General features: G+C 40.0%; 1 protein-coding gene across 17 annotated transcripts in view; it reads right to left on the bottom strand.

Moving 5' to 3' along the window:
• PRDM5 (PR/SET domain 5) overlaps nt 1-25,181 on the bottom strand; it is a gene marked incomplete at its 3' end in the record, with an annotated part of 289,496 nt that overhangs the window by 183,027 nt on the left and 81,288 nt on the right. For all 17 annotated transcript variants that reach the window (XM_079919945.1, XM_079919942.1, XM_079919943.1 and 14 more), the window contains exon 2: nt 15,168-15,251. In XM_079919945.1, the coding sequence (XP_079776071.1) occupies nt 15,168-15,215 (48 nt within the window). In that variant the 5' untranslated portion in view covers nt 15,216-15,251. The remainder of the gene's footprint in view (nt 1-15,167; nt 15,252-25,181) is intronic.

Here is a 25,181-nt window from a genome sequence, read left to right as displayed (position 1 = left end):
CACTCAAATCACCATATTCATGACAAAAGAAAAAAAAAATGTCTACAAAGTAGGCAAACCCAAGGTAGTAAAATACCAAGGGATCAACAGTTGTTTTTTTAACCCTTAAATTACATATTTTCTAAGAAGGCCAATGGTGAAAATAACTTATACACTTATTCAATATGTTCACTGAATGTGAATGATTAAATACTGACTACAAAACGAATCAAACTTTTAGCTAACTATATTTATGTTCCAGATACTCTGCTAAGACCTGGGGAATAAAGATTAATAAGACAATGCACTGTCTTTGAAATTTTACAGTGTAGTAGACGACCCCATCCTCCCAGCCCCTTCACTCTCACTCTCCAACTGTCCTACCTCAGAAATGCTGTCCTGTCTCAGAAATGTCACCAACTTCCACCCATATGGCACAAGCCAAATATTTAAAAGTCATTCTGGACTTTTCTCTTTCAACACACAATTCATCAGAGTTAAGCCCTATCCGTGTTAGCTACCCCCAATCTCCAATAACAGACAACCAGAAGCCGACCACTTCTCACCAAATCCACTGCTAAGGCCCAAGTCCAGGTCACCATCAGATCACTCCTCCACTATAGCAACAGACTCCTGCCTGGTGTGTCTGCTCCCTCAAGCCTGTTCTCCACACAGCAGACACACTGCTCTTCTCAAGGCATGAACAGAATCACATCATTCTCCTAACTAAATCTTTTCTGTGACTTCCTACTGCTGCTGTAATAAACCTCATAATCTGACCTATAACTACCTCTCTAATGCCATGCCCTACCACTGGCCCATCATCATTAACCGCTAGCTTCCCTGGCTTTGCTTTTGTCCTTTGAAATTCGCTGCCACCTCTGCTACTCCCTGGGCTCTTACCCAGGTCTTCTTCACAGGGCTGCACCCTCGTTGTGTAGGTCTCGGTACAACCTGACAGCCCAGCTAGATTGCTAAAGTAGAAACTCATGGCCAAGGCATTTTATCCCACTGTTCTGTTCCATTTTTTTAAGTAAGCTTTTTGTGGAAGTATAATACAACAATAACAACAAAAAAGAGAAACTGTAAGTGCACAGCTCAATGAATTCTCACAAAGTAAACACAACAAACTCACAAACTAGCACACAAAGAAACAGCACCCCAGAAGTCTGCCCAGGTCCCTACTTCCAGTCACTAAGTAACCACAACCCTGATTTATAAATTACCTTTACCTGGTTTTGAACTTTATATAAACAAAATCATACAATACGAATTCATTTGTCTCCAGCTTCTTTCACTCAGTGTTATGTTTCTGAGATTCACCCATGTTGCTAAGCATAGCTGTAATACATTCATTACCATAAAGCTTTATAATCTTCCATTTCATGAATATGCATTTGTACAGTTTGAGACAACTTCTCATGGTGTTGCTATGAAAGTTCTTGTACAAATCTTTTAGTAAATATATGAACGCAATTCTACTAGGAATATGTCTAATGGAATTGCTGTATTGCATCATACGCAGATACTCAGTTCTAGTTTTCCAAAGTGCCTGTACCGATTTAAAAACCCAGCATTCGCATATGAGAGTTTCAGATAATTCTTGTAAATATTTGACATTATCTGTCTTTTCAATTTTAGTCATTCTGGTGACTATATCATGGTTTGCATTTCCAAGATGACCATCTTTTCACAGTTACTGACCATTTAGATAACTTCTTGTGTGAAGTGCCCGTTCAAGTGTTTGGCCCATTTTTTTTTTAATCGATTTGTAGTTTTTAATATATTCTGGATACAAATTCTTTTTGAGACAAATACATTACCAATATCTTCTCCCCCTCAGTTATTTGCTTTTTCATTCCCTTTATGGTATTTACTGTTCTCCAATTTATCATTTTGCCCTTCACACAGTGCTTATTAAAGAAACCTCCACCTAACCTAAGATTATGGTATTCAACATTTTCCTCTAAAGTTTTACTGTTTTTACCTGACATATTTACATTTATAATCGTATTAAACTGACCTTTTTATATATGATGTGAGTTAGGGATAAAGTACCTTTTTTCCATAAGAAAATTATTTTGACCTGACACTATTATTGAATATGCCATCCTTTCCCCACCATGTTGTTAATGACATTTTTGTCAAAAGTAATGTCTTTTTGTCTATCCTTGTGCCAGTATAACAGTATTAAACTATAATTCCTTTATAATATGCCTAAGTCCTCCAGTTCTGTTCTTTCACTTTAAGGCTGCCTTGGTAATTCATGACCCCTCGGATTTTCGCATAAATTTTAGAATCAGTTTCCACCAAAAGATGAAAATAAAAATAAAAACTTGCTAGAATTTTTAATGAGATTGCACCTTTTTGTTTTTTGTGTTTTTTTGCGGTACACGGGCCTCTCACTGTTGTGGCCTCTCCCGTCGTGGAGCACAAGTTCCGGACACGCAGGCTCAGCGGCCATGGCTCGTGGGCCCAGCCGCTCCGCGGCATGTGGGATCCTCCCGGACCATGGCACGAACCCGTGTCCCCTGTATCGGCAGGCGGATTCTCAACCACTGCGCCACCAGGGAAGCCCGAGATTGCACCTTTTGAAATCAATTGACTTGTGCTTTATGACTCAGCATATGGTTAATTTTGGTAAGTGTTCCATGTGCATTATTTGATGAACTATCATTGGTTACTATGTTCTATATATGTCAATTAGACCATGTATGTTAATTATATTGATCAGGTTATCTTTCTATCCTTTCCAGTTTTATCTTCCTGCTTACTCCATCAGCAGTTGAGAAAGATGTGCTTAAGTCTTCCATCTGGATTGCTTTCACAGTTGGAACATGTACATCGTCTAGTGTATAGACCATCTTTATTTTTAGTAATGCCTTTTCCTTAAAGTCCACTTTGTCAAATACTAGTAAGGTTACACCTGATTTCTTTCCATTTGTACTGGCACAATATATCTTTTTCCATCTTCTATTTTCAGGCTTTCTTTGTCTTTGTATTTTAAAATTGCCTGTTAAGGGACATTGGTTGGTTCGGGGATCCAATCCATTAATAACAGTGTTTTAATGGAAGCACTTAACCCACTTAAATTTTATATAAATATTAATCTAGTTGGATGTATAGATACAATTTTGGTATTTACTTTCTATATGACCCAGTTCTTTTTTCCTCACTTCTTGCCTGGCTTTTTTCACTAATAAAATTATCTTATCAATTATCTCATTTTCCTTTTCTTGTTAGTTACAACAATCTTCTACTATTATTTTAGATAATTTAGTTAGATACATTTACCTGATAATGCTAGAACCTCGAAACGCCTTAATTCCATTTGCTTCCCTCCTGCCTTTCAAATTGTTCTACCATTATATAAATTGTGTATGTTCTTAAACTCACGAATCATTACTATAATTGTTTAGTACCATCAATATTTATGTTTACTCACCCATATATTTACCCTTTGTTGATCTTTGCCCTGTTCTGAATTTCTGCGTTTCCATCAGGATTCATTTTTCTTCTCCCAGAAGAGCTACCTTTACTTTAGTATTTCTTTTGGTGCAGGTCTGCTGGGTTTCGCTTGTCTGAAAACATCTTTAATTTTTTTTTAACAGTACGACTTATTAAACAAATTTGTAAGGTCTGAAATTTATGTTGTCAAAATACACACTTTAATGCCATTATCTTTTCAAATTTGTTTCTGCCCCATTCTCTCTCTCCTCTCCTACCAACACTCAAATGCCCTAACATCTCAAACTCATCCTCTCCTCACTCAATTCCATTTTATTAGATTTTTTTTAACAAAGTGCATGTACATGGTGATAATGTTAAATGCCCATATTACATAGAGTCACAATGTAATCTCTGAGCACTTTAAAGAAGTAAAAATCAAGAATTTTAAGCACAAGGAAGATGAAGCACTCTCCAGCTTCTGGCAGAACAAAGGGAGAAAATTTTCTTCTTCCCCACAGTGCATGGTGATGTGTTAACTCCACATCCCTACTTTCACATTTTTTGAGACAAGAAGGGATAAAAAGGAACTTGAATCAGAAATGTGCAGAGGGACTTCCCTGGAGGTCCAGTGGTTAAGACTTCGCCTTCCAATGCAGGGGGTATGGGTTCAACCAGGGATCTGGGAGCTAAGATCCCACATGCCTCGTGGCCAAAAACCAAAACATAAAACAGCAGCAATATTGTAACAAATTCAATAAAGACTTTAAAAACGGTCCTCATCAAAAAAAAAAAATCTTAAAAAAAAAAAGAAATGTGTAGAGATTTTTCCCCATTGTATTTTGCTCAAGACAGTCTCCCACAAAATAAGTGGGCAATCTCTTTATTATATGAGACAAAAAAAAATAAAGAAACCTCATTAGGACAAGAGAACTAAGCATAAGAGGGAAAAAACTGGAAATGGCACCTTGATCAAGAGAATATAAAAAATTTTTAAATAAAAGGAACATTGGAGTCTATTAGTATTCTTTTAGTCATCTTCCTCTTCAACCTTTCTTCTTCTTCCACATCATCACCATCTTCATCTTCTCTTTCACCTTCATCCTCTTCATCATCAACATGTACCAAGTCTCCTTCATCATTATGAACATCAGCTGCTTCTCCTTCTCCTTCTTTATCATCAATAGGTTCAATAGATATGGCCAAATATCATCTTTGATGAACTCTCTTAATTTGCATGCACCTGCACCCATATCCATCAGTGAACAAGGTGAAGAATGTCTGAGATTTTTTTCATGCTACCTCTTCAAGACAGCTTTATTTTGTGTCTGACATAAACATTTCATGAGGTCCTTCCCAGATTCCCATTTGATTTCAGTCAACATTGAAGATGGGTCGCCACTCTTACTGAGATAAAATGAGTTGCAAAGAAGCTTATTTTAAAGCAAGGATTTTTAGCAAAATTAAAACATGTTTGTAATATGATTTAATATCTTCAAATTCTGTCACTTCAGTTGAGAAAATAATTCAGCAACTCTTCATTCTCATCCCCAAGCCAGGGAGTCATCTGCACATGGTCAGCAAACATTGCCCATAAATTTGGGATCTGGGAGATCAATTATGACCTCCTTTGAAGAGTTTGCAGAGTTTGTTAACACTTTTGTTATATTTGAAAATTTCCTCACTGGTTGTTTGTAAAGTCTGTCAATTTCAATTTATACAATATCTGTGTATCTAAATGCTTCCTATTGTTCTTTCCCTCCCTTCAACGACTCCAGAGTAGCAAATTTTTCTTCTGGCTGGGATCTGGACATAGTCTTTGTTTCCAAATTTGAAGAGTGAGTGAAGACACGGTTGAGGCTAATGCTGTGAAGCAAATCCAAAGCACAGTCACACAGGAAGATGATCACATTTGAAGAGGCCCAGAGAACTATACCTTCATTTTAAAATATTTTTGCTGGGTATAAAATTCTAGATTGGCAACTATTTTCTATTACCTTAAAGATATATTTCAGTTGTTGACTATCTTTACTACCTTTTTTTTTAATCTTTTCTGTTAAAAGGCAGCTATCAGTCTTATTGTTTCATTTTTGAAGGTACTGTCTCTTTTTTCTGCCTGCTTTAAAGATTGTCTTGGTTTTCCATAGTTGTACTAAGATATACATGAGTGTGGCTTTCTTTATAGGAGTGCTGCTTGAGGCTCACAGAGCTTCAATTCATCAGGTAATGTTTTTTAACAGTTCTGGAAAATTCTCAGCCATTATTGCATCGAATTTGCTTCTTCCCCATTTCCTCCCTCTTCTCCTTCAAATGTTAAATGATCCTAATGTTACAGATACATTAGATGTATTCACTGTCTCACATATTTATTTTTAGTCTCTGTGCTTCATTTTCAATATTTTCTATTGACTTCTTTTCCTCTTCACTAATCCTGTCTTTTGCTTGTCATATCTAGTATCTAATTCAAACACTGAGCTCTCAATTTCAGTTCATATATTTTTCTCATCTAGAATCTCCATTTGGCATTTATACCTCCCAATTTTTTAATAAAATTCTCCATCTTTTCATCTGTTTGGTTCATTTTTTTCTTCCATTTGCTAGAACATATCAATCATGTTCATTTTAGAGTCCTCATCAGCTAACTCCAATCAATATCTGAATCCTAGGTCAGTTTCCGTTGCCCAGCTTTTCTCATGGTTTTAGTCACATGGTCCTATCTCTTAGCATCTAGTCAATTTCTATTAAATGCTGGACGCTGTGTAGTAAAAGAACTTTAGAGGACCCAGATATTATATTTCTCCAGGGTAGGCTCACCCCAACCTGTGCCCGGCAGAGTGGAATCTGTTCACTGCAAGCTAATCAAGCAGTGAGCTGATTCAACGCTGGCTGCAGCTGTGGCAGGCTTCGGCGGGCCTCAGTTGATCCTACTCCTACAGCACCACCCTACAGTGCTTCCACATGAAATGTAGGATGTGCACTGAGAGGCCCTCCACAGCAACATGAGCCTGTAGAACACTCTGCCTTTCAGAAGTTTGTGGTTTAACTTTACGGCAGCCTCTCATGCAGCTTCGTAACTCCGCCAATGTCTCGAGTAGGAGACAGCAATGTTTTTGAGTTCCTTTGGGTCTCCAGTATTGTCACTCCAACTTCTCAAGACTGCCAAAAGCTCTACCTGTTTCTCTGTGCTCAAACACTAACCTCTACTTGGGCTGAGGTCAAATGTTCAGCCTCTTGCCCGTATCCAGAATCAGCAAAGCTCTGACCACTTCCTCAAGAAAAAAAAAGGCTATAGATGATTGATTCATCTGTTCAAAGTTTTCTCCTCTCTGGAATCACAGTACTCTAGTACTCTGCTTTAACAGCTCTTTGATGGCCTTACACAAATCACTTTTATGTTTAACCTGTCTTTTGTAGCTGCTCTCAGCAGTAGTATCAATGTGTTCAAGTTCTTATCTGAGATAAGTTTTCTTGCCCTGTTTTATTTTCTTTATACCCATATCACTATCTTTATAGTACTCATTAAAGGTGTTTTATGTCTATCTTTCCCTGCTGAAACATAAACTCCAAGACAGCAAAAGCTTTACTGGATCCTCACGGCGAAATCAGACTAAAGATTGTCCGACCCTGGTATCCTTCCTCTTTCTATCATGTTTCACTTACCCTGCCTATTTCTGTTTTGTAAAGAATTCCAGGGCTTCCCTGGTGGCGCAGTGGTTGAGTCCGCCTGCTGATGCAGGGGACACGGGTTCATGCCCCGGTCCGGGAGGATCCCACATGCCACAGAGCGGCTGCGCCCGTGAGCCATGGCCACTGAGCCTGCGCGTCCGGAGCCTGTGCTCCGCAACGGGAGAGGCCACAACAGTGAGAGGCCCGTGCACCGCAAAAAAAAAAAAAAAAGAAAAAGAAAAAAAGAATTCCAAAGAGCCTCATCATTTCTCAGTATGAGAAACGAGAAGGGCTAATTCTACACATATATATTCTCAGCAAAGAACTATTACTCCACCTTTCCATGTGTCCTCACTTTTTCCTCCATGAGAGAGAGAAATTAGAGTAAATATACTTTGGGTTTCTCTCCTTCATGGTTCCTTCTCTTTATCTAATTGTTAAGACCCTGACCGTCACTCCTTTCCATGCCCAGCTCCCTGCTGTGCATTAAGCAGACCCGCCATCAGACTCAGGGTGTGCCTTCCACAGCGGACTGCAGACCTGTCTCTCTCTCCCATGCTCTCTGAGATGCTGCAAACTGAACCTGTGAGTCAGGCCACAATTCTCCAATGGCTGATGGACAAATATACTCGGAACTCCTCTGCAGGCCCAACTCCTGCCACAAAGACCAAGATTTAAGAAGCAGAGTATCAAGTACCCACTCTGTACACTTCTGGTACAAAGGGAAAGATTCAAGAAGCGGAGTATAGGCAGCGATCCAGATGCTGGTGTAGTAGGATGTGAAGCTCAACTTCTCCCACAAATACATCAAAGATATGTCTACATGTGGAACAATTCCCACAGAATATCTAACTCAACACTGGCAGAAGACCTCAGACTACTGAAAGGGCAAGAAAATCTCCGTGTAACTGGGCAGGGGAAAAAAAAAAAAAAAAAGAGAGCGAGAAAGGAATCAGGACAGGACCTGCACCCTTGGGAGGGAGCTGTGAAAGAGGAAAGGTTCCTTCACCTTGGGAAGCCCCCTCACTGGCAGATCGGCCGGGACAGAAGGGGAGCATCAGACCCTCGGAGGAGAACTTCAGCAGCCGGTTTGCGGCAGCCAGAGCAGAGGGAGAACTGCACAGACGGTCAGTGCCGCAGTCCTGCACCCCCCAGCCTGACACGTGCTGGCAAGGGCTGGGTGTTGGAACTCGGGCTTCGGAGATCAGAACTGGGGAGAGTACTGGGGATGGCTGTGTGGAAACAGCCACGGGGGTGGGGAATCCAGTGCGACTGCAACGAAGGGTTTATGCGGAGAAAGCCTGGGTCACCTTATCGGCCAGTCGCCATGGTTTGGAGGGTGCAGGAGAGAAGCGGATGAACCCGGATTGCAGCCTTTCTCCCCGTGCACATGCTCGCAGCGGGCAGGACACTGCCGACACGGGCTCCGGGGGCAGTCGCGAGCCACCACTGCTGCCCGCCCAGATGCCAGGAGTGGTTACGAGCCCCCCGCCACCGCCCTCGCAGACTCCAGGAGTGTCGGGGAGCCACCTCGGCTCCCATCGTGTGCTCCAGGGACACGCCCGAGCCTCCACTGCCACCCCCTGCCCACCTCCCCCCCACCCCGGACTGAAAATCAGCCGCGCGTCTGCACTTCCCCATCAAGGGGGTATCAACCAGCACACACTGAGGAAAGAGGCGACAGGCATTCACACTAAGAACAGCCCTTGGGCCAAATATATTAACCCACACAAGCTACACGGGGACGCCCAGACGTATGAACAGCCCTCCAGGACCACAGGAGACAACTGTTCCTCCTAAACTCACAGAGTAAGAGAAATATGTAAGTAAAACGAAAAAACAGAGGAACCACTCCCAGTTAAAAGACCAAGATAATTCCCCTGAAGGAACAAACAATGAAACAGACCTCTTCAGTCTAATAGACACTGATTTCCAAAAGGAGAGAATGAAAATACTGAAGGAATTAAGAAAGGCCATTCACGGAAATGCAGAGTTCTGGCAAAAGGAACTACAAACTATAAAGAGGAACCAAAAAAAATTAGAAAAGTCACTTGCAGAGACGGAAACTGAGCTAAAGGCAATGAATAGCAGAATAAATAATGCCGAAGAATGAAAAAGCGACCTGGAAGATAGAATAACAGAAATCACCCAATCAGGACAGCAGACAGAAAGCCAAATTAAAAAAAAATGAAAGCAATATAAGAGACTTATGGGATAATATAAAGTATGCCAATCTATGCAAAGTAGGGATCCAGAAGGGGAAAAAAGAGAAAAGGGGATCAAAAATGTATTGGAAGAAATTATGGCTGAAAACTTCCCAAACCTGAAGAAGGAAACAGATATCCAGGTACAGGAAGCACAGAGGGTCCCAAACAAGATAAACCCAAACAGACCTACACCAAGACATATTATAATAAAAATGATGAAGGTTAAAGATAAAGAGAAGACGCTAAAGGCAGCAAGAGAAAAACAAAGAGTTAGTTACAAAGGAACCCCCAGAAGGCTATTAGCTGATTTCTCTACAGAAATGTTGCAGGCCAGAATGGACTGGCAAGATACAGTCAAAGTCCTGAAAGAGAAAAATCTGCAACCTAGGATACTCTACCCAGTAAGATCATCATTTAGAATAGAAGGAGATATAAAGAATTTCTCAGACAAGCAAAAACCAAAAGAATACAGCAGGACTTCCCTGGTGGTCCAGTGGTTAAGACTCCGCGCTCCCAATGCAGGGGGCCTGGGTTTGATCCCTGGTCAGGGAACTAGATCCCACCTGCCGCAATGAAGATCCCGTGTGCCGCAACTAAAGATCCTGCCTGCCACAACAAAGATCACACATGAGGCAATGAAGATCCTGCGTGCTGCAACTAAGACCTGGCACAGCCAAATAATAAATATTTCTTTAAACATAAAAACATAAAGAAAAGAATATAGCGATACTAAACCTATCCTAAAGGAAATGGTGAAAGGTCTTCTCTAAACAGAGAAGAAGAATCTATAGGAAAGAGAAAATCACAATTGCAAAGTAAATCACTTAAATAAGCTAGTACACAGATTATAAAAGAAAAATAGAAATTAAAAAATTTCTGTGAAAGTTATGACAACCACAGTGAACAGCAAAAGGATGAAACTGAAGATGTAAAAAAGGATATCAAAATCATAAATGTGGGGGAGGAGAGTAAGAAAATGTAGACTTTTTTTTTTCCCTAGAATATATTTGAGCCTATACGACCACCAGTCTAAGGCAAATAGAGATAGGAAGGGGTTAAACATACTTGAAAAACAGGGTAACCACAAATCAAAAACATAAAATAGATTCACAAAAACCAAAAAGAAGAGAACATAAGTATAATACAAAAGAAAATCATCAAACCACAAAAGGAAAAACAAAGAGAAAAAGAAAGGGACAAAGAAGAAATATAAAATCAACAGGAAAACAAGGTTTAAAATGACAATAAATACATATCTATCAATAATTACTTTAAATGTCAATGGACTAAATGCTCCAATCAAAAGACACAGAGTGGCAGACTCTGTGTCTTTTGATTGGATAAAAGAACAAGATAAAGTACAAGAGATATTTGATAGATAGATATACAAAAGTGGATTAAAAAAACAAGAGCTTACACAATATGCTGCCTACAAGAGACCCACTTTAGGGCAAAGGACACACACAGATTGAAAGTGAGGGGAGGGAAAAAGATATTTCATGCTACCGGAAATAACAAGAAAGCAGGGGTAGCAATACTCATATCAGACAAAATAGCCTTTAAAACAAAGGCCATAAAGAAAGATAAAGAAGGACACTACATAATGATAAAGGGATCAATAAAAGGATTTTACACTCAGCACCCAAATACATAAAACAAATACTAACAGACGTACAGGAAGAAATCAACAGGAATACGATAACAGTAGTAGGAGACTATAACACCCCACTCACATAGATGGACACAGCTTCCGGACAAAGAATTAATAAGGCAACAGAGATCCTAAATGATACAACAGAACAGTTAGATCTAATTTTTTCATGACATTACATCCAAAAAGAAACAGAATACATATTCTTTTCAAGTACACATGGAACATTCTCTAGGACTGATGACATACTCGGGCACAAAACAAGCCTCAACAAATTTAAGAGTATAGAAATTATCTCAAGCATCTTTTCTGACCACAACAGCATGAAACTAGAAAGGCCAAGTTCTGAGAACTTACCAGGCCAGTTTCCACACAAAAACCTCTTGCAGACAATGCAAGAGGATGCTCTGGGAAAAGAAGGGAAGAGGCACTGCCAACAGAGCAGAGCCATTTGGAGCGTTCAAGAAAACACTGGATTCATCAACAGCCCCTTTGGAATACTTGAATAATAGGCAGAGCAGGTGGCGATGAAAATGTACAATCTGTGCTGCAATCTACAGGTACCAAAACGTAAAGGTATGTGCTAGAGTAAGAGCCAGTGCCTGCAGAGGTGGTATTTGAACTGTGGTTTGAAATACCGAAGAAAATATCATAGAAAGAGCAGATGTTGGAGATTTAAAAACAAAGGGTTGTTGAGAGCTTTCGCAACGTTACAGGAACGGATTTTGGTCTTAGAGCAAGTCTGAGCAGGTAGACAGTGCAAGGAAATGCATCTCAAGCTCCAAACCATCTGGGAAAATACGCAAAAAGACTTCTAACTAAGGGAAGAGTAGACTACGATACAAACAACTGGGCACGTTCCATCAAATTATCAATGGGAAGCATTTACGGTGGAGCAGTGGTTTCCAAACTCAAGCTCTATAACTGGCCTGAGGCCTGAGAAATCCAGAATTCTTTTGCTAATGCAGTTTATTTTAAAATAAAAGTAAAAATCTGAAGTATCAAGAAGGCTTAAGGACAGAGGAGACTGAGTCTCTTCAGAGCCCAATCTCAAATCCTGGTGGCCAACACAGAACGAGGCTGAGGCGCTGTTTAATGCTCTGAACCAGTGGGCATCGGTGAGTGCCAAGCTGCACCTCTGGGGGGACGGGGGAGGATGCAACAGACGATGATAGCGCTCCCCAATGAAACCCTCAGGTGCCTCTATACCCCGTCCCAAACTAACAGGGGCTCACACACACCAATAGGTGCAATCCTCTCTGGTACCTCCAAGTTCTTTGGTGTTAAATGGCCACCTAGGGGCCCTTGGCCTTGTCCACCAGGACTACTGGCACCACAAGTGCAAATATAAACTGAGAAAGAGCTATGCCATGTGCTCTCTCACAGGCATCGTTTTCCAAACACTACCCCCAGTACCCGGCTTATGTTCCATAACCATGAACATAGGTGACCACTGGCTTGAGGAGAAGGACCACACATTTGAGAGCTGCAGGTAGTTCGCTCTGGAGCCATGGGGCATATTAGAAATGACTTAACTAGCCGGTCCCAATTGACCCACAGAGGAGGGAAGGCTCGTTATCTCCATTTGAGAAGGCTCAAAAGTTTCCAAGAAGAGAAGACTGTGGTAAGACCAGTCAACCTCCTTTCTCTGTGCACCTTCTGAATCCTGGCACCTCCAAAGTTAAAATAATAAAAAGGGACTTTAAGAATATAATTCAAGGCTGGGAAGCAGCTCTCCCAGTTTAACATAATAAGGAACAGGACTAAAGCCAGCAAGCGGTAAATCTTTGCCATTCGAAAGGTATTGACTGTTTTTCAAGTGCTCCCCCAGGAAGATATACCACTGAGAGTGTCTTCCCCTGCCCTGCCCGGCAGCACAACTGGACAGAGCAGAGACCGGCCGACAATCCACCCTGAAGACCAGACTCAGAGAAGGAAGAACTACAGGAGGGAGGGAAAAGGTGCATGAACTAAGGGGTCAAAGGGATCAAAGGTCTTAGGCGAAAAGAGCAGGCTTATAGGGGACAAGGAGACCTTCATCAAGACCCTTCTGAATTGTGTCAAAAGTACAACTATTACTTATTCAAAACACAAGCATAACATAAGAAGTAAAAGAAAATAAAGAATGGCAATCATTATGTGAATGTAACATTACCTGAACATAAAATGTATAAAATCAATAGCTCTTTGGGTGGTAAAGTGAGAGGACTAGGTATACCGGTATGTAAAAACAAATAATAATGTAAAGACATCAAAGAACCACAGGAATACATAATGCAAAACTGGATGAGCTACGGTAGCACTGTCAGCCTCTTTACGTTTCCTATATGCAAGTCATTTTTCCAAATTAAAAATTATAATCATCATCTGCTTAGCAATGCATCATAAGCAGCTGTGCAAGACATTAACCTGACCACTACACTAAAATTCTCAGGGATAACAAAACAAATATCAAAAGTCATTAACAACCCCTTAAAATTGTTATTTTTATCATTTTCAACTTATTTAGGTTATCTTTTTTGTCACATAAATATTTGGCTTTTGAAAACCTTCACGGTAAAAAAAAAAATAACTGCTGAGAAAATTAAGATCTTACAGAAAAATAGTAAAAGCCGTTAAAAATATTTTCAGGTTTATAAAAATAAACAAAACAGCATACTAAAAGAAGGCAAATCAATAACATTTTCCACTTAAACTGTAGTGAAGACTATATTATGAATTTCCATTTTCCATCACCTGCACTTCAGAAATCTTTCAAGGACCTCAAGCAACCCCACTCCCTACATCAAGCAGTTTCAGCAATATGGTGATGCTTAAAAATGTATTTTGCTTGCAGATAATACATTATGATATGTTTCACGTGTCAGTTTGGCTCGATGGTAGTACCCAGCTATTTAATCAAATAGTAATCTAGGTGTTGCTTGACGGTGTTTTATAGACGTGGGTAACATCTACATTCAGTTGACTTTAAATAAAGGAGATTACTGTCAAAGCTGTGTGTGGCCTTCATCCAAACAAAGGCCTTAACTGCAAAAACTGAGGTTTGCCTGAGCAGTTCTGCCTCAAGACTGAAGCATCATCAACTCCTGTCTGAGTTTCCAGCCTACAGATTCCAACCCGCCACCCACACAATCCTGTGAGCCAACTCCTTGAAAACACACACACACACACATCCACTGGTTCTGTTTCTCTGGAGATCCTAACCGATAAATGCACATTCAGAGAGACATTTTATGTGTAGTTCTCCGTTTCAGTATTCTTTATCTTTCTGATTTTATGATCCTACTTCCCTTAGGCCCACCTATACCATCTCAGCTCCCACCCTCCTCATGGAACCCACCAAATAAAATTCTTGGGACTGAGTTTCCTTTTCCAAGTTTTTGTTTAACAATATCTACACCTCTGCTTTTCTAGTTCCATCCCTCGGGCCCTTCTTTTTCTAAAGATTATGAAAGAACAGTAATGAAAACAACTGGCATAAACTAGGATGAAAATTCTCATAATATATAGATATACATTTGCATATACAAATTCCTGCAACAAAGAGACTTCAGATTGCAACAGACTATCTACAGTGTCACAGCTCCTTAACTGTATGTTTTTAAAGGTAAGGTACATTTTAAGCTGGGATTTTCATTCCAACACAGAGCTCAGAAATGTTTCTGTGTGGGAGATCAGTTCAGTGCTTTGTGACCACCTAGAGGGGTGGGATAGGGAGGGTAAGACGGAGATGCAAGAGGGAGGGGATATGGGGATATATGTATACATACAGCTGATTCACGTTGTACAGCAGCAACTAACATACCATTGTAAAGCAATTATACTCCAATAAAGGTGTTAAAAAAAAAAAAGAAATGTTTCTGGGCAATTAGCACTGCAATTGGGAAATAAAAGTTAAAGTATAATTTCATTTACAGAAATCAAATTCTAAATCCATAAAAAGAATGTGCTTATTTTGAAATCCAGACATCCTTGTTCATGGATAACTTTTTTAATGATGAAGTATGTAAACTTCAGACTTACAGAAGAATTGTCTAGTTAGATATTTCAACAGTATTTTAATGCTAAACTTTCAAGGTATTCAGGTTCCTTAAAATTCAAACATTTCAATGCTTTGTCAACTGGAATCAATATCTATTAACTTAGCTTTATACATGCCTTAAATAGTGCAAAGAAAAACATATTTTAAATATTTAAAGCAACAATCACACGCTCACCTCCCACATCAACCTGTAATCCATATTTTCGTCCAAGTCTTCGGGCATTCTCTTCTCTCCAGCAAACGGTCCAAACTTTTCACCCTGAGTAGTAATGATTACATTGAAAAAGGATTAGTACGATAATCAATAATCAAGTTACTAAAATAAACTATTATTTCTCTTCTGGAACAATTTTTTTCTCCAAAGCCTTATGCCCAATGATTGAGATGCATTTAAAATATTAATTTACCCAACACAAGATATTTACATATTTAAAATCTAACTTAATCTATTTTAGCCGAAGAGCCTAAATCCACAACACAGGAGCCAACAAGAAAGGGTTAAATCGCTCAACGTTTAAATTCGGACAAGGCTTGAACACTATACTTACATGTTCCAAACCTCTGCAGCCACTGGCAAGTGGTCTTAAAATGAGAAGCACTGAGTCTTGCCTGACTTCAGACAAGCCCACCAGGCAGAAAACCACCTGGTTTCCATGAAAATCATAAATTCGTCCCAATCATGAACAAGAAAGAAGTAGACTTGCCATCCTCAGAGGAAGACTGTTCATAAACAAAGTTTAAATTCTCCCGCCAATCTTTCAAACAACCAAGGGGGCACTCTACAAACCAGGGCTTCTCAAAGCGAGTACTTGAATCACCAGCATGAGAGTCACCAGCGTCGCTTATTACAAATTCAGAATCCAGTGCTTATTAAAATCAGAATCTCTGGGAGTGGGATGTGTGGAGCTGCATTTGGACAAGTTCCCAGGTGAGAGCTGCTGGCAGACACCAGGAGTGGCCCCGGCAGGGAGGGACCCGTGAGGCAGGGTGACAGGGTAAGCAAAACTGTTCTCACAACTAAGGCAACCAAAGCAGGACTGGAGAGACAGAGAGGGTGCGATCACGCTTGTCCAGCCAGATGATCCACAGACGTTGTGTGCAGAGAGGGTACGGGGTCACGCGTGCCCTCGTGAGCCTCCTCCAAACCTGCCTGTGACTATGCTACAGAAGAACCCTTCTCTTCGTTGGGAGGCGGACGAACTTTTTTTTTTTAATATTTTTTTTACATCTTTTTTAGAGTATAATTGCTTTACAATGGTGTGTTAGTTTCTGCTTTATAACAAAGTGAATCAGTTATACATATACCTATGTTCCCATGTCTACTCCCTCTTGCGTCTCCCTCCCTCCCACCCTACTTATCCCACCCCTCTAGGTGGTCACAAAGCACCGAGCTGATCTCCCCGTGCTATGCGGCTGCTTCCCACTAGCTAGCTATTTTACGTTTGGTAGTGTATATATGTCCATGCCACTCTCTCACTTTATCACAGCTTACTCTTCCCCCTCTCCAAAACCTCAAGTCCATTCTCTAGTAGGTCTGTGTCTTTATTCCTGTCTTATCCCTAGGTTCTTCATGACCTTTTTTTTCTTAGATTCCATATATATGTGTTAGCATACGGTATTTTGATGAACATTGTTAGGGGGAAAAATAACCACCAAAACAATGTTTCAAGGCATATAAATGACTTAATGAACAACAGAAAACCCAACTCCAGACAACAGTCAAATGTTAAAACTTACAGGAATTACAACTAGCCCCTCATGTTACAGAAAAAGAAAAGAGGTTCTGAAAAGCCACAAGTAATGGCAAAGCTTTGAAGACCTATTGTTTAATGTTAACTTGGAGGCAGAAAATGCTACAGAGATCCCTGAAATCAAGACGATAATCCTAAATAAACCAAAAACAAGTACACCAAAGAGACAGGGAGACTGCTTGGCTATTTCAGGCAACCTGGAAGACAGACCAAACATTAAGGTGTGTTTTTGGTAATACATTTGAGGATTTGGTATTAATGCATATATAGTCCAACTTTCACTCCACTTTGTCATGTATTTAGCCTTTACCGACTACTGCAGAAGGAAATCATCTGAGTACACGCTTTCCAATGCAAGAGATCTACCCATGCCAGTCAGTTCCTCTTTGCAGTACAAATTTGGAGGAAATATAAAATTGTATCAATCGATTCAGCAGCATTCAAAGGACTGAAAAGAAAGGGATGGAAACCCAAGTAAATGCACTGGGCTTGGGGGAAAAAGCCTGCTTGTATGCAGGCCTAGGAAGATTATTAAAGGACTTACAGCTTTGAAAATTCAAAACAAGAATCAGGACTGTGAGTTTAAAGCCTTGCTATTAATAGTGAGCAATCACTCTATCATAAACTCTGACTATAATAAATACGGCTTTCAGTTTTTTTTTTCCTCAGCCAAGAAATCCATTCTGCATCTCAGCCCAGCATCTTCACATCTATGCAGCTGACAACACGGTGTGAACTGTGTGGGTCCACTTAAATGCAGGTATCTTAGTTACACCATCCTGGTCGGCTGAATGCACCAGTGCGGAAGAACCACAGGTGTGGAGGGCCAACTATAAGTTCTGTGTGCATTTACCCCCCTGTTGTTCAAAGGTCAAGTGTACACAGAAACACACATAAAACAAACACGTAAATTTTTAAAAATAATACTATCTTTCCTCTGTACAATGTATTCCATACCGTCTACCCTGTTTTACTTCACTTTTGAAAAAATACTAGTTTTGACCAATAAAGTTAATTTCACAACTCACCAATGGGTTGCAATCCAATTTGAAAAACACTGACATAAAAACACAGATGGAGGAGATAAATTTCTAAGTATATCTGGCTTTCTCGATTTGGTAAAATTGCCTTCAAAGTACAACTAGTGAGTATACTGGGATGATGTGGCCAAATAAACTTGAGCTTCTGTAGCTGCAAGATTACAACAATATAAATAGTCAACTCTTAGTTATACATACACTTGTGGTAAGAAACACTGCAGATAATTAAAACAATTTATATGTGGTTTTTGATGAGGATTTTATAATTACTTGACCCACTCCAGGCCTTCCCCTAAAGATCCCAGCACTACTACCCACCCCCCTCTCTCTTTGTTCACTGTCATTTCTACTATACAAACAGCACTTTCTTATCATCACAGTTTTAATGTATACACTGCTTTGTTCACTAACCACTTCCTATGATATTTCTAACCTAAGCGTAAGCCTCTGCTCTGCTGCCTCAGTAGGCTTCAAACCTGCTCGAATAACATACCCATGAAAGGAAGATTTAGGGCACTCACCCGTGGGTAATTGTTTTCTTTTAGATGAACCATACGATATTGCCAGTATTTGACCATTTTTGAGCTATAAAAATTAAAATTTTTCATAGGATTCATTATAATATAAGTTACATATACATGTGCATGAGCATATTAAACACCTAAAGTGAGGTTCATAATTAATGGTAGGAAGGAAACTAACGTTTCAAACTATCTTCTTGAAAATTTCAAAAATTTCTAGTTGACTTCCTATCATCATTGGTTTTCTTTTTTGTGATTTAGCTGCTGAAGATCTCATACTAGCAGCAGAAAAACTATCAACGCTACCATTTCCTTGCTGTTAATGTGCGTCCGCATCATTATTATTACCTTCAATCTGTGACTACGTTACAAAACACCTTCCAAGAATTCTTCACTTCTAACAATCTGAAGAGTCACTATCTCAAATGCTTACAAGGTGAGGCAGGAAAGCAGCACAACATTAGACAACAGACATGTGAAGGACGCATTAGGGAGTGGCCAGGAGGCGAGTTGGAGGGGCATGTCCTTTTAAAAAGCTTTTTAACTCCAACTGCCTGTTGCTGTATCACAGGGGGAGCCCAATGTTGCCAGATATCTGCAAATATTTTAGTGAGGCTGACAACTCAAAAATGTGTTTTTGAAATCACTACTATTCTACATTGGCAATGAATTTCAAGTTTTCAAAATTCTGCGCAGATCCAATAAAAGGCGATTGTAAGATAAATTCAACCTGTAGATACCAAATGTCCAAGTCAAACTCACTTCTCAGACTGGCCCAATGCTGAGCCTACAGTGGTGCTTCTTTGCTGTTTCTAAAAAATGCAGATAAATATCCATTCAATTTGGGACCCACTGGACTAGACAATAACTTTTAATAAAAAATGTACGATTGCAAACATGTGGGCCATTTTCTCTCATTTTGATTAATATTATTAGCAGGAATTTGAAACCAGGAGTTACTGCAGATCTCTCTCTTAGAATAATGGGAAAAGCACTACCTGAGCACTCCAGGGATCTGGACCCTAATCCTGGCTCTGCCACTAATTATCTGTGACACATTAGGATGTCACAAACTTGTGAGCTTCAGTTTCCTCACCTATAGAACTGAGAAATTTGGATTAGCTGATTTCTAAGATTCCTTCCAGCCCTCAAATCCTATTAGAGAGAGCTTCCACAGACCAAATTTAGAACAATTTGGGGATCAAAGAGAACAAGAGTATAATTGACTGAAACACATTAACAAATTCTTAAGGCCACAATGATTGCCAGAGAGAGGGAAAAAAAGAATTTTTTAAATGTCTCATTTGCTGGCATAACAGCTTACTGAAATTAATAAAGAGAAAGAACTAAGCATCTTGTCCTATCTTTCAACAATTACGCTACTTCGGGATAAGCAGACAGCAGCAAACGATGAAGGACAGCTCTTCTTTACAGAGGAATGCTAACTTATAAATAAAGGAGGAACATTCAAGTGAAATCCCCATTTTGAAATCCCTAATAATGTAAGTGATTCAGGGAAGGATTATCAATGGATGCTAAAACCATCAGGTAAAAGGTTGATAGTAAAATAGGTATTCATACACTATCAGCTCACAGATTACCAGTTAAGCACAAATTATCTTTACAATGGAAAAGTTACGTTAACCCGGTGCTGGTATTACTCAGGGAAAAACCAGATATTATATGCCCTCTGCTAAAACGCAGTATGAAGTAAATCATGCTAGCCCTTCATTCCCCAGTGTCTGCCATAGGGAAGTGACAGGAGTGTTTGCTAAACTCTCCAGGCACCTCCAGAGGCCAAAGGGCGAGCGAACATGCACAGAACTCTTCCCGCTTGTCCTGCCTCTCACCCAGCGCCTGGGGAGATCCTGCTACCTAGGAAGAGCGCGCATGGATAAAACACATTGAGAGAGGGAGGGGGAGGCTTCCTATGTTCCCTCCTGTCTCCCACTGCCAAAACTGCACTATCTTCTGCAACATAAAGGGTATCCAGAGGGTAGAGAGAAGCGTTTAATACACAATGTCAGTGTGTTTCAAAAAAAAAAAAAGTAAAATAATCTCTATCTAACTCTTCAGATGACAAGAAATACATAAGATAGAGGAACATTAAATAATGTGCCTTGGAAAACCATCAGATAAATCCAGATTGTGAGATACACCACAAACAATTAGCTTGATCTCTTCAGAAAGTAACTTATTATTTTTAAAATGGTATGGAAACAGGGAAACTGTTAAAGAGAGATTTAATAGACATAACCAAGTATAATAGGTGGTCCTTGAGGATCCTGGTTCGAAAATAAACAGCTATAAAAACATTCTGGGGCTTCCCTGGTGGCGCAGTGGTTGAGAGTCCGCCTGCCGATGCAGGGGACATGGGTTCGTGCCCCGGTCCGGGAAGATCCCACATGCCGTGGAGCGGCTGGGCCCGTGAGCCATGGCCGCTGGGCCTGCGCGTCCGGAGCCTGTGCTCCGCGGCGGGGGAGGCCACGGCGGTGAGAGGCCTGCGTACCGCAAAAAAAAAAAAAAAAAAAAAAAAAACATTCTGGAGGCACGTGGAGTAATTTGAACATGGGCTGGAATTAAAAGACATTAGGAAATCACTATTATTTTTGTTGGATGTTAAAATGACAGTATGGCTACTTAAGAAAATGTCCTTATGCTAAAATATGGAGGAATGAATTGTCATAATATCTATAATTTACTTTGACATGGTTCAGCAAATAAAAAATATATACATATAGATGAAATAAGTTATATTCAAGTGAATCAATCTGCAGTTGAATCATTTATATGTAAAATAATGATGTTTTTCACAGAAGGAGTCTAGAGTCCTCACTTAGAACGTAATTATATTTCAGTGCTAAGGTACTATGCTTGTGTGTGCTCTTGCAATACAAGTAGGCCATCAATAAAGTACATTTCCAAAAAGTTCAATATGAAAAATATCCAATCTTCTTTCCCTACTAAGACTGCCCAGGTAGAGACAAGTTGCTTCCCTATATCCATCCTCCTTAGTACTAGAATGCTGACCTTGTTGCGGGTACTAATGTATCCAGGTAGAAAAACGACATTACCAGTTCCCCATTTAGACAGAGAAGACAGCTAACAACATGGAAGCAGAAATCACTGTATGAACTTACTACAAAAGCTCTTAAATGAGAGCTAAGTCAGGAGGTACACCCTAATGCCTTGGTTACTTCCTCTTTCTCCTCACCGGGAATCAAAGCATGATAGCTGGGGCTAAAGGAGCCATTTTGAGGCCGAGAGAACTGCAAAGACTTCCACCCTGACATTTTGAGCCACTGAACTGATAGCAGCAAATGCCCACCTTGTTACAGAGAGAACATAACCCCCAAGCTTTAGGTTACTACAGTAGCCTCTGTTACTCTGAGCTGATACAGCAAATATCAGGCAAAAGAAATGCACTAGTGCCCAGGATATAGCAGAATTATTCTTTATGAAATTCATCAGTTATAATATGAATATGACATGGGAAATGCAGGAGAGTTGTGAAGGAGAAGTGATTCTGGAATATGGTGACCTGAATGCAGCACCTTTTCCTTTAACCCCAACTCTAAGCCACTTGCTTCTCTTGAGCAAGACGACTTCTACTAGCATGTATGGGTAACTGTGTATAAGCGAAGCCTTCGGTTCCGGCACAGAACTGGTGTGAGGCATTCTCTAAAGTGGGCTGAGTAATTAACTGAAAAACAGCAGAAGAGTGCTGAGGACGGGCAACTAGGGGATCCTGAGAAGAACCTGAAAGGCAGAGAAGGCTGGGGCCATAGCCCACAGTCCTTCCCATCCTTGCCGCCCAGGAAAGTGCAAGCAGACCAGAAAGCCAACAGGGAATTGACAGTCTATCTGTCACTGCAGGCCTATGACAATAGAGACCCCTTTGCCTACAGGGAAGGACTGATACCACAGAGTGTTCTTCAATAACCAGTCTTGAGCTTCGATAAAACAACCAAGGCAAATTGCCTGTAAAAGGGGGCCCAGCTGCCTATGAAGGAGACCAAGCAGAAAAATAATATCCATACTCTGTAAAACAGAACATCTGTAGGAGACAGAGTACTTTAATTAAAAGGAATTACGTCGGGAATTCCCTGGCGGTCCATTGGTTAGGACTCCGCGCTCTCACTGCCGAGGGCCCAGGTTCAATCCCTGGTCGGGGAACTAAAATCCCACAAGCCATACAGTGTGGCCAAAAAAAAAAATTAATTAATTAATTAATTGGAATATGTCAATTACATATGAGAATTTAAGGAGATTCAAGTACAGCACTCAAAAAAAAAAAACCTTTTAAAAGTGAAAAAAACATAATTTCCTAGTTAAATATTTTTAGAGAATAAATTGAAAGAGAAATACAACAACCTGAGAGTCACTTACCCAGTCAGGAAATCCTTTACAGTCAGATGGGAAGGAGAGCTATTTGATGATATACACAAGATTCAGAGAGAATATTATCCACATGATTTAATGAGAAAAAGAACCATAAAAAGTCTCTAACTAAACAAATTAACCAGAACAAAGGACAAAAATTAGAAGAAAATGAATAGCTGGTGTACATACACACCTGGGTATGCAGAATATACAAGTTAAGTAACAACTCTTGGGGCCTCCCTGGTGGCACAGTGGCTGAGAGTCCGCCTGCCGATGCAGGGGACACAGGTTCGTGCCCGCGTCCGGGAAGATGCCACATGCCGCGGAGTGGCTGGGCCCGTGAGCCATGGCCACTGAGCCTGCGCGTCCAGAGCCTGTGCTCCACAATGGGAGAGGCCACATCAGTGAGAGGCCCGCGTACCGCAAAAAAAAAATAAAATAAAAAAATAACAACTCTTGAAACAAGGGATATATTTTTAAAAGAAATTCTATTAAGTAACACACCATTTCATCAAAACTTAGGAATCTGGGGGGAAGAAAGGCAGGAAGATAAAAGCATCCCCAAAGTTGCAGGGCAGGCAGAGGTTGGGGGGAGCGCTGAGTGGTGGCAGGAAGAAAGGAGAAGAGGGAACTAATAGAGAAATAAACATCTTGTGGAAGAAATCATATTTTTTGTGGAGAAAATGGTTGAGGCTCTAGCTATCAAATAAAAAAATCATGTGCATCTGATTATGAAAGAGGGGAAGAAGAAGTAAATCACTAAAGAAAAAGAAGAGTAGAACTAATAAATTAAGAAGAGGGGGGAAAAATGAACAGTGACTTGAACAGACAGCAAAAATAAGGAAAATTCAAAATAAGTTATAACAATATAAAATAAGTAATGAGTGTAAAGATGACAAGAATAAAAATCAATTATATCAGTCATTACACTACATATGAAAAGGCTAAATTCTCTTATTAAATGAGATTGTAATACTGCATTATGAAATATAACCTAGCTAACATGATTACAAAAAGATAAAACAAAATGATAAACAGTAAATTAAAATGAGTAGACAAAGATATACAGATAAAAGCAAAGAAAAGAAAGGCAATAGTGTACCACACAAGGTTAAATTAACAGCTGAATGCACTAAACAGAATAAAGCATAACGTTATGTAATGATATAAAGCATATTTATGAAGAACATAGAACAGTGAGAAACCAGTAGCACAGAAATCTTAAAAACGCAAGAAGAACTAGAGAGGGAGATTTTAAAATACCTTTCAAAATTGGACAGATAGGTTAAGTAATAAAAAATAATAAATAAAAATATATAGAAAATGCCATTAATCTTAAAACTTTCAAAGTTCAATATCCATCAAAGATTTAGAAAGACTAATAATAGATAATAAGAAGAAGAAAGTCTAATAATAAGAAAGTCTGATAAACTATAAAATCATAACTTTTCTTGAAGAGTGCACTGGCTTACCTATGGTGGATCACAGAAGGAGGAGCTGCCGGCCACCACACAAGCAAGTAAGAAATCAATTAACATTTTAATAGTTTGCTAAGGAATGCATGTGAGACAGCTTGACTGTATAGAACCACCAGAAGCCCCAGACCCAAGGGGAGTTCACACACACTTACAGACTCTTTTCCAAGGGCCTCCCCATATAAGAAAGATTGGGGGACAGAAAGAAGGACAGAGAGACTCCTTCAGTAGTGCAGAAGGAGAATAGCAGCCGCTGCAAGAATGCACAACACCCCATACCTCCTGCCCTTATCTTTCTCTCATATTAGGAGAAGCCTTTAGCTACTACAAGAACGTAGCAAACTGTCATCTCCAGGATACAAATAAAGATCAACTGCTGCTGAAGGAAGCAGTACAGGCTCAGGAATTTATACCACAACCTCAAAGGATTCTTACCATTGGGTGAGGGACAGGAAACACTCTCCCACAAAAAAACCAATCACTGATACAAGACACAAGTTTGGCTCCTACGGGAAAGAGAGGTAGGAATGCTATGCAAACTCAACTCCCAGAGCTCAGGCTCATAAACCCCAGATAAGAGTGAAGCTGGACCAAGACAGAGAACAGAGAGAACGCAGACCTCAAATAACACAGAGGTCTACTGTGGGGGAAGGACAAGGGCGTGGCAACTTGGTGAGAGAACCCCACTATGATGCAGGCACTCAGGGACAGGAGAAAGCTGAGAGTAGAACAGAGACACTGAGAAAAACCTGGAGCACCCCGGCCACCACCCTAATCACAAGGCAACTCCAGAAGAATCTGAAGCCTGGGGTGCACTGAAAGTAACAAAAACAACAACATAATGCAAACCCACCTCATCTCCTAACTAGGTTGACCCAAACTCCCACACTAAACAGGATGACAAAATAAAACACGTGCATATTTCCAAACATAAATACTATTTACCACACTCTGATTGTTTCACACCTGACACTGGCATTACAATACTGACATTGTATTACTGGCAATACAAAAATAAA

The sequence above is a fragment of the Stenella coeruleoalba genome, assembly GCF_951394435.1.
Source record: "Stenella coeruleoalba genome assembly, chromosome: 4".
Lineage (NCBI taxonomy): Eukaryota > Metazoa > Chordata > Mammalia > Artiodactyla > Delphinidae > Stenella > Stenella coeruleoalba.
Note: the sequence above shows the minus strand (reverse complement) of the source record. Positions and strands in the feature narration are given on the sequence as shown.